The sequence below is a fragment of the Saccharomyces eubayanus genome, chromosome V (assembly GCF_001298625.1).
Source record: "Saccharomyces eubayanus strain FM1318 chromosome V, whole genome shotgun sequence".
NCBI lineage: Eukaryota > Fungi > Ascomycota > Saccharomycetes > Saccharomycetales > Saccharomycetaceae > Saccharomyces > Saccharomyces eubayanus.
In genome coordinates, this window is record NC_030980.1 from 159,366 (window position 1) to 175,225 (window position 15,860).

The 15,860-nt window shown below is 39.4% G+C and overlaps 9 protein-coding genes across 9 annotated transcripts; 4 read left to right on the forward strand and 5 right to left on the reverse strand.

The window, feature by feature from the left end:
* Window positions 1-125: 125 nt before the first annotated feature.
* Window positions 126-1,268, reverse strand: PMI40 (mannose-6-phosphate isomerase PMI40; the record flags this gene model as incomplete). The annotated part of the gene is made up of 1 exon (XM_018364593.1): window positions 126-1,268. One exon carries the CDS (start codon window positions 1,266-1,268, stop codon window positions 126-128), a length of 1,143 nt encoding a protein of 380 aa, XP_018222665.1.
* A 646-nt stretch (window positions 1,269-1,914) lies between these two features.
* FMP52 (Fmp52p) lies at window positions 1,915-2,640 on the forward strand (the record flags this gene model as incomplete). The annotated part of the gene is made up of 1 exon (XM_018364594.1): window positions 1,915-2,640. The coding sequence occupies one exon, from the start codon at window positions 1,915-1,917 to the stop codon at window positions 2,638-2,640; it is 726 nt and encodes a 241-aa protein (XP_018222666.1).
* A 263-nt stretch (window positions 2,641-2,903) lies between these two features.
* Window positions 2,904-4,799, forward strand: YND1 (apyrase; the record flags this gene model as incomplete). The annotated part of the gene is made up of 1 exon (XM_018364595.1): window positions 2,904-4,799. The coding sequence occupies one exon, from the start codon at window positions 2,904-2,906 to the stop codon at window positions 4,797-4,799; it is 1,896 nt and encodes a 631-aa protein (XP_018222667.1).
* A 2,075-nt stretch (window positions 4,800-6,874) lies between these two features.
* On the forward strand, window positions 6,875-8,446 carry PAC2 (Pac2p; the record flags this gene model as incomplete). The annotated part of the gene is made up of 1 exon (XM_018364596.1): window positions 6,875-8,446. One exon carries the CDS (start codon window positions 6,875-6,877, stop codon window positions 8,444-8,446), a length of 1,572 nt encoding a protein of 523 aa, XP_018222668.1.
* A 170-nt stretch (window positions 8,447-8,616) lies between these two features.
* Window positions 8,617-8,835, reverse strand: TMA20 (translation machinery-associated protein 20; the record flags this gene model as incomplete). Its single annotated transcript, XM_018364597.1, has 1 exon — window positions 8,617-8,835. One exon carries the CDS (start codon window positions 8,833-8,835, stop codon window positions 8,617-8,619), a length of 219 nt encoding a protein of 72 aa, XP_018222669.1.
* A 551-nt stretch (window positions 8,836-9,386) lies between these two features.
* On the reverse strand, window positions 9,387-10,001 carry DI49_1402 (uncharacterized protein; the record flags this gene model as incomplete). Its single annotated transcript, XM_018364598.1, has 1 exon — window positions 9,387-10,001. One exon carries the CDS (start codon window positions 9,999-10,001, stop codon window positions 9,387-9,389), a length of 615 nt encoding a protein of 204 aa, XP_018222670.1.
* A 198-nt stretch (window positions 10,002-10,199) lies between these two features.
* Window positions 10,200-14,168, reverse strand: SEC3 (GTP-Rho binding exocyst subunit SEC3; the record flags this gene model as incomplete). Its single annotated transcript, XM_018364599.1, has 1 exon — window positions 10,200-14,168. The coding sequence occupies one exon, from the start codon at window positions 14,166-14,168 to the stop codon at window positions 10,200-10,202; it is 3,969 nt and encodes a 1,322-aa protein (XP_018222671.1).
* Window positions 14,169-14,460: 292 nt separating this feature from the next.
* Window positions 14,461-14,838, forward strand: NTF2 (Ran GTPase-binding protein NTF2; the record flags this gene model as incomplete). The annotated part of the gene is made up of 1 exon (XM_018364600.1): window positions 14,461-14,838. The coding sequence occupies one exon, from the start codon at window positions 14,461-14,463 to the stop codon at window positions 14,836-14,838; it is 378 nt and encodes a 125-aa protein (XP_018222672.1).
* Window positions 14,839-14,971: 133 nt separating this feature from the next.
* Window positions 14,972-15,688, reverse strand: DI49_1405 (bifunctional 4-hydroxy-4-methyl-2-oxoglutarate aldolase/oxaloacetate decarboxylase; the record flags this gene model as incomplete). Its single annotated transcript, XM_018364601.1, has 1 exon — window positions 14,972-15,688. One exon carries the CDS (start codon window positions 15,686-15,688, stop codon window positions 14,972-14,974), a length of 717 nt encoding a protein of 238 aa, XP_018222673.1.
* Between the last annotated feature and the right edge of the window lie 172 nt (window positions 15,689-15,860).

Genomic DNA, 15,860 nt, shown 5'->3' on the forward strand with positions numbered 1-15,860 from the left:
TCATTTAGTAGAATAACAAAACAAGATCAAATAAAGTAGTAAAAAAACAATAAATATACTATTCTTTTTTATAAATATACGGTAAGTAAAAGTAAGAAAGAAAGGCAAAAATAGAAAAGAGTACACTAATTTGGTTCGACAAAGGCTCTGTAAGTAGTAAAAGCTTCATCTCCTGCTTCTAAATCAACGGGCAAATGTGGAGCAATGAAGAATACAAAGCCAGGTTCGGCTTTCAACTTTTGGCCATCAGCCTTGATGTAACCATTACCCTTTGTAGTGATCAAGATACTTGGGCCGTCAACACCTTCAAAATGTCTTTGACCAAGCTTGCCATCAAAAGTAGTCTCCAAGACGGCAAATTCTTCGATTGGGGGGTTATATAAAATAGACTTACCACAGCCGGAAGATCTGTCGAATTTTAAAGGTTGCATTTTCTGCTTTTCAACAGGATCATAGGTGTAGGTTAGCATAGAAACCAAGTTCTTGACGTCTTTGAACTTTGGAGTGAAGCCTGCTCTAACCACGTTATCGGAAGCGGCCATACATTCCATAATATCACCACTGATATAGGCGTGAGGATCCTTGGCTCTTAGGAAGATAGCTTCACCTGCTTTCAATCTGCAATGGTTCAACAACAAACACCCACAGAATAGACCTACATCATCTGGGAATTGCTTGTTTAGTCTTTGAATTAGCTCTGGTAAATCAGACTTATTGAAGTCAGAAGGTGAATTTTTCGATCTTTCAACCAAGGAGCGGGCCTGAACCTTGATTTCGTCGTCTGAGGCGTTCATTACTTTACTGAAGACAGCTTGCAAAAGCTTTTTGTTTTGCTCGTCTTCTGGAGAACCCTTTTGAGCAGACGTGTCAATACCATTGATAAATTCTTGGGAAGTTTCATCACCCACAATGCTGTGTAATTCAGGAATACGTTTCAATTCATCAGCAATTTCTTGCAATGGTTTGAACCCGCAGAACCCTTCGAAGTCGGTGACGGCAATAGCCATTTCAGGTTTATGGTTATCGTCTGGGTAGTTCTTGGGGTCTTGAGCGTGCAGCATTTTACCCAAGGTCTTATCGGGATGAGCCTGGATGGACAAGACTTTCCCGATGGACAAGACCTTAAAAAGGAAAGGCAATTCGTTTGTGGCATGGAACTTGTCGATGATTTCCTTACCCAACATGGCAGAAGGGTCCTTGGAGATGATATCTATCAAGGATTCCTTGGACTCGTGGTTGTATGATGGCATCTTGCTGTGAGTACCCATCCATAGTTCTGCGTACGGTTTGTCTTGCTCAATCTGGACAGAAGGGTCGGAATGGGACGCAAATTGAGCGACGGCAGAAGAGGAGCCGATCTTACCCCAGTCGTATTGTTGGTAGCCTATATAGAGTCGTGCGCGATTGTTAGTAAAGCAGAAGAAAGAGTTGAAAAGTTGGGGAAAGAGTGATACGTACCTGCGTCTAGCCTGAATAATTTGTTGGACATGGTGTTCAAGGTGATCTGGTGTGGAGTGTTTACCAGGTTCTATGGACAGTGATAGCAACAGGACGCGTACATGCACTTATATCAAACTGCTACGTACGTGTAAATACGTAAACTGCGGTGGAAAAAAAAAAAATAGACGGACGCGACAAAAATTAACGCAACCACGCAGTAGTAAGCAATGAGCACCAAAACAGGTAAGCTAAAGCCCTGCAAAGAGGGAAATGCAGCGGCGGTATATACTTGTAAGATTGCCAGATTCTCGGCCATTGGAATCATCTTGAGGGAAGCGCCGGATGGTAAAGTTTGTCTGGTATGTTTGTCGCGCGACACGGCGACGGTGCGGGGGGTAAGATAGTACAAGAAGTAAGGCTAAACTGCAGTTACTGGTGGCGAAGTTGGGCATAAGTTAGCGTTTAAGTCGATACATGCACATTGTAAAAACGGTGCAAGCAAAGATGAACGGATTAGTGTTAGGTGCTACAGGTCTATGCGGGGGAGCATTTCTGAGACAGGCTCAGGAAGCCCCCCAGTTCGCAAAGGTTTTTGCTATCTTGAGACGGGAACTGCCCTCCCCAGCCACTAACAAGATCGTGGCTATGGTAGAAAAGGACACTTCGCAGTGGCCAGCGTTGATCAGCGAGGAAATGCATCCGCAGGTTCTGTTCACCGCGCTGGCTACGACCAGAGCCGCTGCCGGCGGCCTGGACAAGCAGTACAAGATCGACCACGACCTGAACATGCAGTTGGCCCGTGCCGCCAAGGACAGAGGGTGCGACACCATCGTCCTTGTGTCCTCTGCCGGTGCTCATGTGGACTCCAGGTTCGGTTACATGAAGATGAAAGGTGAGATCGAGCGCGATATCATCGCCCTAGATTTCAAACACACAATAATCTTGCGTCCGGGGCCCTTGCTGGGAGAAAGAACGAATTCCAAGCAGAGCGGTTTTGGTGGAAATCTGGCTGCTGCGCTGGGCGCTCGTGTATACCGTTCGAGATTGCAGAGTTGGCTGGGCTATCCCGTCTACGGCGACGATGTGGGGAAAGCCGGTGTTCACTTGGCATTGAACCCTTCTGGAAAGGACAAAGTCCAATTCGTATCGAGCAGGGATATCCTCGACATTGCCAGTTCTCTCGGTAAAACCAATGCCTGAACCAACTACCTCTGTCGTCCTGTGCTAGCGACTATGTTTAATGTAACGTACGTCTGCGCGCGGACGGATTAAGGAATCACGGTTTTTCAACAACTTTAATTATAGCTATTTTTTTTTTTTCATTTTTTTGAAGTGATAATGGACAGACGTTTACTTGCTGTTGTCATGATATTTTGTTCGTATATACCGTGTTTAAGTTTATCTGTTTAAAGTAGCTAATTTACACTCAACGTGGCTTTCTCACCTTCCCTTTTTTCCCTCCTATGCTTATAGAAAACACTAATGATCGGTTTGGTATCGTCATAGATGCAGGGTCTTCGGGTTCCAGAATACATGTGTTCAAGTGGCAGGATCCAGAATCGCTTCTCCATGCAGGCTACCAAGACACAGAGTCTATATTGCAATCAGTGCCCCATATCCATCAAGAAAGCGATTGGACTTTCAAAAAGAATCCTGGTCTATCCAGTTTCGAAAAAATTCCCCAAGAGGCTTACAAATCACACATCAAACCACTGCTGGATTTTGCCAAAGATATCATCCCCGAATCGCATTGGTCGAATTGCCCTGTTTTCATTCAGGCTACCGCAGGTATGCGTCTTTTGCCTCAGGACAAACAATCTGCCATCTTGGAGAATTTATGCCAGGGGCTCAGGCACTCCTCTGAATTCTTGATCAAAGATTGCTCTTCACAAATTCAGGTCATCGACGGTGAAACTGAAGGCTTGTATGGCTGGCTGGGCTTGAATTATCTTTATGGACATTTCAACAACTACAATCCGCAGGTTTCGAGTCACTTTACTTTTGGATTCATGGACATGGGCGGTGCCTCTACCCAAATTGCATTTGCACCCCATGATGAAGATCAAATAGCAAAACATAGAGATGATATTGCCAGTATTTTTTTAAGAAGCGTTAATGGGGACCTGCAAAAATGGGATGTGTTCGTTAGCACGTGGCTAGGGTTTGGCGCCAATCAAGCTAGAAGAAGATACTTGGCTCAATTGATCAATACCCTTCCAGAAAACACAAACGATTACAATGATGACGATTTCAATACAAAGACTTTGAATGATCCATGTATGCCTCGCGGAAGTACCACTGATTTTGAATTTAAAGACACCACCTTCCAAATTGTTGGCTCGGGGAATTATGAACAGTGTACTAAATCTATGTACCCTTTACTCCTGAAAAACATACCTTGTGATGACCAGCCTTGCCTGTTCAATGGTGTTCATGCGCCTCGAATAGACTTTGCTAAGGATAAATTTATAGGCACTTCTGAGTATTGGTATACTGCTAACGATGTATTCAAATTGGGCGGTGAATATAACTTTGACAAATTTAGTGAAAGTGTAAAGGAGTTCTGCAATGCAGATTGGAGTCATATATCGGAAAACAGTGACAAGGGAATGTACAACTCTATTCCGGACGATTTCCTGAAAGATTCATGCTTCAAGGGTAACTGGGTCCTCAATATACTTCATGAAGGGTTCGATTTGCCTCGTATAGACGTCGATGCAGAGAAAGTTGATGAGAAACCCTTATTTCAAAGTGTCGAGAAAGTCAATGAAAGAGAATTGTCCTGGACATTGGGTAGAATCTTGCTCTTCGCTTCAGGAAGCATACTCGCTAGTCATGACAGTTCCGTAGTTGGTATCGCCCCCAGTGAAAGAAGAATGAAACTTACTGGTAAAGAATTTATGTCCGGTAAGATACTTGAAACAGACCAAATGCATAGGCAGAGTTCAAGTCTTTCCACGAAAGGGTTTTTTTTATGGTTTGGAGTGATCTGTTTCTTATTTTACATGGTGTTTTACAAATCTCACACGATCAAAAGGTTGCGTTTATCTGGACTGTACAATGTTGCTAAGGAAGTCAAGACAGGTATAAGGAGAAAATTGAAATCGCTAAGGAGATCAGACCCATTTTCCAGATTGGAGGAAGGTGAATTTGGGACTGATAGGGACAACCTCAAAGAAGCATTTAGGCTGAAGAGCAACAGCATGTTTGATCTGGGCAAGAGTTCGGCGACAATGCAAAGGGAGCATGAACCACAAAGGACAGCAAGTCAATCTGCTAATCTCGGTCCGTCAAACTTACGACCCGCATTCTCTATGGCCGATTTCTCTAAATTCAAGGACAGCAGACTATACGATTAAGTCTTAGCGGGGAAATTAGCACGTTTTGTACACACACATACACGTGTATGTATATATGTATGTACGTAAGATACCAGATATGTTGCATTTATATAGCATTTACCTTATTACTATTCACGTCACTCTAAACGTCATCTCTCTTCTTTTTTTCTTGATATTTTTTTTCTTTTCACAGCTGCTGAAAATTTTCCGAGCGATGCGATGAGATGAGCTTACTATATTAAGAGGGAACAAGTGCCGGAAACATTTAGTTAGTATTATAAGTTCAATACAGAGATAAATCGAATAGATATACCGTCAGCGTTACAGTAGTCAAACATGAGAGTCAGAAAGCGTCAATCCAGAAGAACCTCTACCAAATTAAAGGAAGGTATTAAGAAGAAGGCCTCTGCTCATAGAAAAAAGGAAAAGAAGATGGCAAAGACGGATGTCACTTGGAAGGCAAGAGCTAAGAAAGATCCCGGTATTCCAGCCAACTTTCCATATAAGGCTAAGATCTTAGCTGAGATAGAAGCTAAGAAAATGAAGGATTTAGAAGAGAAAATGTTGGCCAAACAACAAAAAATTGAGGCTAGGAAAGCTGCTAGGGAACAAGGTGTCGACGCAATGGACGAAGACGATTCGGACGAAGATGGAAACGGATTAGCAGCTCTGGTCGAGTCCGCTCAACAAGCAGCTGCCGAATTCGAAGGTACTTCATCTAACGATGCAGCTGTGGGTGACGATGATTTGGATGTCATTGACTATAACATTGATTTTTACGGTGACGATGTGGAGGGAGAATCAGAACTGGAAAAATCTAGGAAGGCATATGACAAGATTTTCAAATCTGTCGTTGATGCGTCTGATGTCATTCTGTATGTGTTAGATGCTAGAGATCCAGAAGGTACGAGATCAAGGAAAGTGGAAGAAGCTATCTTACAAAGTCAAGGTAAAAGATTGATCTTAATATTGAATAAAGTTGATTTAATTCCTCCATATGTGTTAGAACAATGGTTGAATTACTTGAAGTCCAGTTTTCCTACAATCCCATTAAGAGCCTCCTCTGGTGCAGTTAACGGAACTTCTTTCAACAGAAAGTTAAGTCAAACTACTACCGCAAGCGCATTGCTGGAATCTTTGAAGACTTACTCTACCAACAGTAATTTGAAGAGATCTATTGTAGTAGGTGTTATTGGTTATCCTAACGTTGGTAAATCGTCCGTTATTAACGCCCTTTTAGCTCGTCGTGGTGGTCATTCTAAGGCCTGCCCAGTCGGTAATGAAGCGGGTGTTACTACTTCCTTAAGAGAAATCAAAGTCGACAATAAATTGAAAATTCTAGATTCTCCAGGTATATGTTTCCCAAGTGAAAATAAGAAAAGATCAAAGGTTGAGCATGAAGCCGAATTGGCTCTTCTAAATGCTCTACCGGCAAAACACATTGTTGATCCATACCCAGCTGTTTTAATGTTAGTAAAGAGATTGGCTAAATCTGATGAAATGACAGAAAGCTTCAAAAAGCTTTATGAAGTTCCTCCCATTCCCGCTAATGATGCTGATACTTTCACGAAGCATTTCTTAATTCATATCGCTCGTAAAAGAGGTAGATTAGGGAAGGGTGGTATTCCAAACCTTGCCAGTGCTGGTCTTTCTGTCTTAAATGACTGGAGGGATGGTAAGATTCTTGGTTGGGTTTTACCGAATACTTCGGTAGCCACATCTCAACAAGATAAACAAAATTCAAGTACCATTAGCACTGGTACTAAACAAGCCCCAGCTACCACTAATGAATCTACCGTTGTATCCGAATGGTCTAAAGAATTCGATTTAGATGGATTGTTTAGCTCCCTTGATAAAATCATAGATGCTAGCAAAGACTAAGATGCAATGATGGAGTACATAAGTCATATGTAAGATCATTTTTTATGTAAGGGGTTTTCTTTTATTTTCTTTTCATTAAATAACGTTACTGTAAATTATAGGTGTGCTTTATTATTATTTACTTGGGTCTTTTTTTCATTGTTATTATTTACTATTGCCATTTATATAAGCACTTCTTCTGAACATCACGAAAAACCGCGACATCTATAGTAATGCTAAAACAAATGGCAGAGACATCAATGAGCTATGAAGTTGGAGACAGGCTTAAAATAGGTGGTTACTGTTGTACAGTCAAATTTATCGGTGCCATTAAGTCATGGCCTTCAGTCAAAGCTTACGGTGTGGAGTGGGACGATCCTAACCGTGGGAGAAATTCTGGTACAGTAGATGGTATACACTATTTTGATGTTAACTATCCCAATTCAGGATCATTTCTGAAGGAATCGAAGATTAAGACTCTAGGCGTACGAAGAATCAACTTCTTCGAAGCGTTGTTGGAAAAGTACGGATCATCAAGTAGTGACATTCGAAGTTTATCCATTGGTAGTAAGAAAATTGAGAGTTTGGGATTCGAGAAGTTGGATGCAAAGAATAAAAATCTAAAGAAGTTGAGAAAAATAACGTTGCGAGACTCAGATATTGCAACACTCTTTCAAAATCAGAATGAATTAGATATTATAGTACGAGAGTGCACGAGCGTCAACGATTTAGATCTGTCGCTAAATTTGTTTACCAATGTAGGTTCTTTATGCAAGTTTTTGGAGCCCTTAAAAAGCTTGCGGACCCTTGACATATCTCAAAACAAACTTTTAAGTGGTTGGGGTGATTTGGGGAGATATGATCTATCGCATATTACAAAATTACGTTTGTCGTCCTGTGATTTAAGTTGGGAGCAGATAGGTAAACTACTCAAAAATTTTAATGTGTTGAAAATGTTGGATTTGAGCTGTAACAAGCTAACCTACGTGGGAATCCAAAATTTGATGACTGTAGTAACACCCGCTCTGGAAGAGTTAAATATAACCGGAAATAATCTCGAATCGTTCCCAGAGCATTTAGCACATATGGCTTTAAAAGATTTAAATATTTCCAATAACAACATCTCTAAGGCATTACCTATTGTTGTTCAATCCATTGAAACCTTAGATTTATCCGAGAACCATTTTAAAGTGCGAAGTAGAATAGATGATCTGAATATCGCATTTCCTTCATTAAAAAATATTCGTTTGAATGGTAATGACTTGAAGTCTGACGAAAGCAGCGCTGACATCGAAGACCAGGCAACTTTCTATGAGGTATTGGCAAGATTTGACCATGTCATGGTGCTAAATGGATCAATATGTGACAGAAAAACAAGAAGAGAAGCCGAGATGTATTTCATCTCCAAGGTTTTAAACAGTGAATTGGACTATGATATTAGTCTGCCACGTTGGAAAAGACTAATTGAGTCGTATGGCATTGGCACAAATACTTTAAGCTTGAATAAAATTAAGGAGAGACGGAAATCTCTTGTGTTGAAAATAAAAGTTACGTCAGTTGAGGGATCAGATAGCGATTTAGAACTTTCAATTCTTCCCAGCTTCACAGTAAGGTATGTGAAGAGCATAATCTGCCGGAAACTGAAACTAGATATATTAAGGGTCAACCTGACTCATGAAAACTGTAAAGGGATGCTAAACGAAATTACCCATAACTTTTGTCCAGTTTCAGATTTTAGTGTAGTAGAAGGAGATATTATTCATGTTCACGTTGCCAGTAAATGCCAAGAATCAAAAAAACATTAATATAACTACTATACTTAGACAACCTACGGCAGCCACGATAATCAAAGAAAAGATTTAAATCTGGGAAATAGTCATACTGACTACAGCAAATGCTAGTGTATTTTTCTTATTTTATTTTATTATGTAAGCAGGTGATTTTTTTGTAAAAGTAATATCAAATGATATATTGTTCATTCAATGCTGAAATTCCATAACGGATCACCCAAATGGTGAATCAATTCTATGGAATGACCTTTGTTTATGGATTTGATTTCTTCTGTACTCATCATCAGTTCACCAATAGCCAACGCATTTTCTTTGTTTTCAGCATTAATGACAACAATTTTACCTTTCTCATAGCCAGGAGCAGGTGGCAATTCGGCCCCTGCTGAAGTTAAACCAGGGCACATAATATTAGCGCCTGACAACACAAATTTAATGGCACCTCTATCGACTTGAACAGTTGGATAAGCTTCTGGAAATTTATGCACTAACTTCAAACTCGGAATCAATTCATCGAACTTTTGGAAGAAAAGAACTTCGCCATCAACGGTGTACAGTTGGATCTTATCTTCACATTTGATCAGTTCAATTTGACTCTTCTTGGGAATTAGTTCGTCAATAACGTCTTCTAGTTTTGGATATTGCTTAACTAATTTAGCCTTTAAGGTTCTCTGAATGGAAGATTTGACTTTTGAACGTGAATGGACGTCTTCCCTTGTGAATCTATTAGTGATGATGTTAGTAATTTGTTTATTCACTTGAAAGCTTCGAGGAAGGCCTCCAAGAAATCCACTGGCGTACGCAGGCTAAATAGAATACTACGTTAGACATACTTCTTGAACATTTCTTACTGTTGCTATGATTTGCCTTCTTTATTCTTATATATTATTATCCTACAAAGAACACTATCAAATCGTTATTTTTCACTGCAATAATTTTTTACATTATTATTTTTTTGTCAATTTTCCACCCTCAAATGAAAATAAAAGTACAGCAAGGTAACCAGAATTTTGACAAAAATGTATGTAATGATTTGTGAATTGGACCGACACCTTATTGTTGCTAAGCTATTATGTGTGTGACCGTCCATTAACGGTCCTACCCAGAAAAGGGCCGAATCTTCTATATAGATTCTACTACAGCAAGAAAAGAGACAGGCAGCAGAGATGCAGTTACCTTTTACGATCATTGTGATCACTGTAGTATTTACCGATAGTTCCCAATCACTGTAATGTGAACTCACAATAAAGAATTTGGTGAAAAAAGAGAGGAAAAATATAGTTGGGCCTTCAATTGCACGTTTCAGTCCCTGAAAGGCCCCACCACTATTTTCTGACATTACTCCCAAAAAAAACCAAAAGTTCTTTTGAGAGTTAAAATGCCGGTATATGAGAAAATATTCCAAAAATTCCCTACATAGTCTTGAAGTGTTCAAAAGCGAACACCCATAGTAGACCATGAGGAGACGGTCTGGTTTATAATTAAATTTCAACCAGCAAAAACACAATCTCGGACGAATCCTCACTGATATGCGTATTTCCCGTGCATAAGGATGGGGTCTTAAAGGAAACATAATAAATCAAGAACCTTAACATATTTTATAATGGGTAAATGAGACTAGTCTGCTACTTTGGTCCTTTTATAATCCAAAAAAAAAATAATCAAAAATTGAAAAAATTCTGGTCATTCTACACGATGTGGTAGAACTTGATATTATCAAATATTCTTTAAGTTAAAGTCTAAATATATATTATGAAGAGGTGATGTTATGTCATAAGTTCCAAGCACTCTTGTATTCTTCGAACGCACTGATGATATCGTTCTTTGTGAAACGGATATTTGTTCCCTTGTAGTGTTTATCAATGACAGTGTATAATTTCAGATATAATGAAACGGTTTGACCTTGGATGCACGACCACAACTTGTCACACAACACGTTATTTATGGCATCGTCTTGATGGTAGCCGAAATCGTTTGCCATGTGTGTATGCAACCTTTTCACCAACGTCTCAATTTCTTGGGACGAGTATGCTAAAAGAATGTTCTCTAGGTTCTGCTTGCTGTATGCAGCCCATCTTGATGGGTTGGTTACGTTCACATTATTTGTGTTTTCAATGATGTTACTCACTCCATAAACAAAAGCTGTTAGCTTGGGCATAGTATCGCGGAGCAGGAAAGAAGCATAGGATTCTTTTTCGGCATCAAACACTTTCTTTGCGTTCTGCAATGATGTGTCAAAAATACCATCTTTATTGAAGTTTAGCATAGAGAGCATTTCTGTTAACCAGTTACTGTTCACTAGGAAGGAAACAGTTTGCATATAGTCGTTATTTAACGCAGCAGAATCTGACAGGCTGGGGTCAATACTTGAAACACCTCTTTTATGAGCCATTGATTGCGTAGCAGCCATGCTCAATTTTTTGAAGCTTGAGTTGATCAACTCTATGGACTCGTAACTTTTATCAGTATCCTTAATATCCATGGAATTCTTGGTGTATTTAAATAAGTCCTCTGAATTTTTCAAATCCACCGGTAAATCGACTATAGCTGGAAGAATTTCTCCATTGGTCGTCGCATTCGAAATTCTTTCAAAATATAGAACCTGTTCTTCTACATTGTCTAACCATACTTGTTTTATTTGGGTATACACCCTTGTCACTGCAGATAGTAAGAATTCATGATTCGATGATTCTAGACTCTTGATTTCATTTTCCAAGTAAAGAGTTAAGGCGGGGGCTAGTGTAGGTTCATCTTTAACTGTTTCCACAAAAAACGACGATAGCCTAGTGACGATCGGTTGAAATATCCTTGAGACCAACTGAGTTTCGATAACAGCTGCTTCTCTATCTGACTGCATTTCCTTCATGGTATTCAATAGTAATGGAGGAGCGTCTGGGTTATTAAACTGCTTGACAAATTCTTCAAAGTTATGTTTCGAAGAGATATGAAAGAATATTTCTACGAAATTTTGATAAACAATACACTCTTGTCTCATAGTCTCTACGCATTCAGTTAAATGAGAGAATTTGGTGCTGAAAACTGGGCTGACGTCGTTAATTTTTCTTTCTTTCCTAAACGTGTTCCATTCCTGTAATAGCTGACTTAAACCTAACTTATTCTCTTTATCATCGCTAGCATCAACTTTTTCCAACTGTGATATTTTTCTGGTCCATAGCTTCATATACATTGGTTGGATACTTATGTTCCAGTTTTCTATAATGACCTGGTATGATTTTTGCGAGATCTCTTTACAAAAAAGAATTAGTGGAGAAAATATTAGTAAAGTCGTTAGAATTCTAATCATTTGATCGTGTGAGATATCTTGACMATGTATATTGGAAAACTTGCTTTGCATTTCATCCACAATTCTATCAAGGAATATTTTGGTGACTTTTTCATAGAACTGGAGTCTCTGTTTTAAACCGGAAATCTCCCTTAGATTATATTCTACTTCGTTCTCATCACTACCGATAGCCTGAAACGCTTTTAATAACAAATTCAATTGATTTTCCATCCATGGCAAGTTCTTCTCCCTTATTGGGCATTCTAATAATTGATTCAAAGAGACTTCATCAAGTGAAACGGTTTTCAAGAGTTCATCCAGGGTATTCCACAAAAGTTTCTTGTTGGCACTTTCAACTTGTAATCCGTTATCTTGGCTCTCCACGTATTCAATATCACTAGAGAAATTACTCATTTCCATTAAAAACAGGGAAAATGTTGGAATTATTCGGTGACATTCTTCACTGACCTTGTCCTCATAAGGAAGTAGATTGGGACCGATTTTTTGCAGGGATAATAGATTCTGGTTGAATGAATATTCTGTCTCAGCTAACCTCATGTCAATCCTTTCGATCATACTATCCGCATCATCTTCAACTGTCCAATTTATATCTGTAAGTATCTCTAGCAGGACTTCATCGTCAATATTATCTATTTTTTCAACCCCCTCTTTGGAGGGAGCTAAGGCCTCCGATTCTTCATGCTCTTCTGTATGAGTTATTTTTTGTACTGCTGGTGGTGCTTCTTCTTGAATTATAGATACTTCGTGATACACGTGAGGAGTGCCATCTTCAAAGTTTTGACTGTACCTAACTTCATCGCCCTTCTCAAATGAAAGATCGTTTTTCTCATCCTGATACTCCTCGGATATGTTGGAAGTATTCAAACCGATGATCTCATCGTCTAAGTCAATTGATTCGTTTAAATGGCTTCCATCAAGTGTCTCCACCTTGGCAACATTTAGGGGTTTTTTTAATTGATCTTGAGTTCTGGCTAAACTCCTTTCAGGTATGTAAGTATTGCTTTGCGTAACCGTAGCGGTCCCTGTCTCTTCCCCTAAAACTGCATTCAAGTCCTCTAGAAGATTATCAACTTTGCCATTGATTTCTTGAGCATAGCCTTCGTTGTCTAATTGGGTTTTCTTAATTTTTTCTTCTTCCTCCTCCCTAGCAAGCCTCTCCTGTTCTTCTTTTTTTTGTCTCTCTAAAATGTCTTGTTCCCTTTGTCTTTTTTGTAACTCCAATAACTCTCTTTCCTTTTTCAAACGTTGTTCTTCTTCGGATTGCCGTTGAAGCTCTAATTCTTGTTGTCTTTTACTCTCCAGTTCCATTTGTCTTTTCTGTTCTTCCTGCCTTATTCTTTTTTCCTCTTCCAGTCTTTGCATTTCATTTTCTTTCTGTAATTGTAATTTTCTTTGTTCTTCTAATCGTCTCTGTTCAGCCTCTTGCTGTTGCTGTTGTTGTTCGAGCTCGTATCTTCTATTTACCTCATTAAGAGTAGAATTTGAAGAGTAAGGGGCCTTACTTAAAGACTTTATTTCAGTATGATATGCGACACCTGTGGGCGTATTTGCTGAAACATCGTTCTCTGTCTCAGATCTTCTGGCCCTATCAAAAGATGAAGAAGAAGGGATAGAGCCCATTGATTGTGCGGTGTTAGCTGCAAAATTGCTGGTTGGTGATTTAATTGGAGATATGGAACCGGGACGATTGGTAATGACAGCTCTCTGGTAACTCTTTTCATCAAGATAAAAAAGAGACAAATCCCAATTGATCAATTCAGGGACATGACCTTCAAAAGTTTGAATATATAAAGTAATCAAAGATTTGATGAAAACGGTCCTTTCTTTCGCAGAATTCGTTTCCCAATAATACTGTTTACCCATGGTGAGAAGGAAACCTTCTGGTATATCTAGGTCTCTTTCCACTCTAAGTAGTTCGTTCAATTTCCAAGTTCTACCAATTTGGAAAGAGCCATCTGAATTTTCTCGTGCCTTGTGAATTTGAATAAGCTTGCTGTTATTGGGTTTTGCACTCAAAATGAGAATCCTTTTCTTTTTGTTTTCTAATCTTGAATCTGGAGGAGGCTTTGAACTTGGGAATTTTGAATCTTCGATAATTCGTACATGTGTGATATAATTGCTTGGTGGCTCGCCGGTCTTGTGGTCAGGTCTGGAAAAGCAGAAACTAATGATGGCTTTCCTATCCCTTTCATACTGCTCGGCTAGAAAATTTGAATTTTGAGAGGAATTGGAAGCTCTTGACACATTTCTCTTGTGTGAATAGTTGCCACCAGAAATTGGTGGTGCAGAGGAGGGCACTCCACCTTGACTGACATTTCTGGAATGGTGTGCACTACTACCGGATATTGTTCTCTTGTGGAAAAACGATGAATTTTCATCGTGTGATGCCTCACGACTGTGGGATTTTCTCTTAAAAGGGGACTTCCCAGTTCTCATATTGTAAAACAGAGTCTATAACCTTGTTGCCTTGCTAAATATGTTTAGCAATTTTATGTAACCCCTTTCTTCGCACCTCCATGCGCTATTGTTACCATTAAAATGCGTGTTCAGCGAGTAGATGTTTGTTCCACCGATACCGGGTGACATAGTCCCATAAGCACGTTTCTCAAAAAGTTACGAAAATTTTTTTGACTTGGCAAGGTGAAATAGAGGCGGAAAAGCCACATCCCTTAAGCTCTAAACGCACACAGCATCCCCAAGGAATCCACGTTTTATCATTATCATCACAATGTCCGTCGACTTCAACACTTTGGCTCAAAACTTTACTCAATTTTACTATAACCAATTTGATACCGATAGAAGTCAATTGGGTAACTTATACAGAAATGAATCTATGTTGACTTTCGAAACAAGTCAATTACAAGGTGCCAAAGACATTGTTGAAAAATTGGTTTCTCTGCCATTCCAAAAAGTTCAACATCGCATCACCACTTTAGATGCTCAACCGGCCTCTCCCAACGGTGATGTCTTGGTTATGATCACTGGTGATCTACTGATCGACGATGAACAAAACGCACAACGTTTTTCTCAAGTTTTCCATTTGATTCCTGACGGAAACTCTTACTATGTGTTCAATGATATCTTCCGTTTGAACTACTCCGCTTAAGGGTTATAGAAGTCACTATAAGATTATGTATTTTTTTTTTTTGGAATATTATTTAGCATAAATAAAGATGTCTAGCTAATGATGTAGAAGGTGGTAACGGAAGAAAAAACTTAATACAAATACATATTGTCTTTTAAATGTACTGTTTTAAAACCGATCTTCGATCCTTCTGCGCCTGTTTTGCGGGAACGCCATTCTTAATGTCCTCAGAGACAAGTATATCTACCTCGATGGATTTTTCGATATAGGTGGTTAATTTCGGAATGTCGACCTCCTGAACTGGAACACAGACTATGCCGTTACTATCTCCAACAACATAATCACCAGGATGTATCAATTGGGTCATACCATCGCTTGTTAAGATTTGCAACTGTACATTGGTGGCCACAGCTTTAACCATGGCTTTTGGAGCGCAAGATCCTACACCATAAGCAAAAACAGGGTGATTTAAAGTTCGATGTTCATCCACATCTCTTACACGACCAAAAACTACTGTCCCATTGCATTTCAAAAACTGCGCCCTTGTACTCATCAACCCTCCGTACATCGCTTGAGTAATCTTAACAAATGGATGGAATTGGCTTTGTAAATGAGGTTCTAAGGCGAGAACAAGAGCAGAGTTAGGGGGCACGGAATCTATATAGTTTACAGCAGGTCTTGGGTCGTCGGCATGTGCAAATAGTACTGTGTATGCAGCGCCTACTATGGAGCTACCTGGTGGTAAAGATATCGCTGTTAGATTAGGGAAATAGCCACCTGTTGAGATATTATAGACATTCAATAAACCATCAGATATATCACAGGTGGAAAACTTGCGTAACTTTTGCAGGATTGACATTGGAGACGACATCTTTTTCTCCACACTATTGGTTTCTCATACAGTTGGCATAGCTCATGGAGAGGCCCTTGGTCGAAGATTTTTTCGGCAAACTTAAGAGGCTTTTTTTATATATATTTTAATATAAGGGTGCTATTATTTCAACTTGCAATAAGCTATACCTGGTCATAAATAGTCGGAAGTT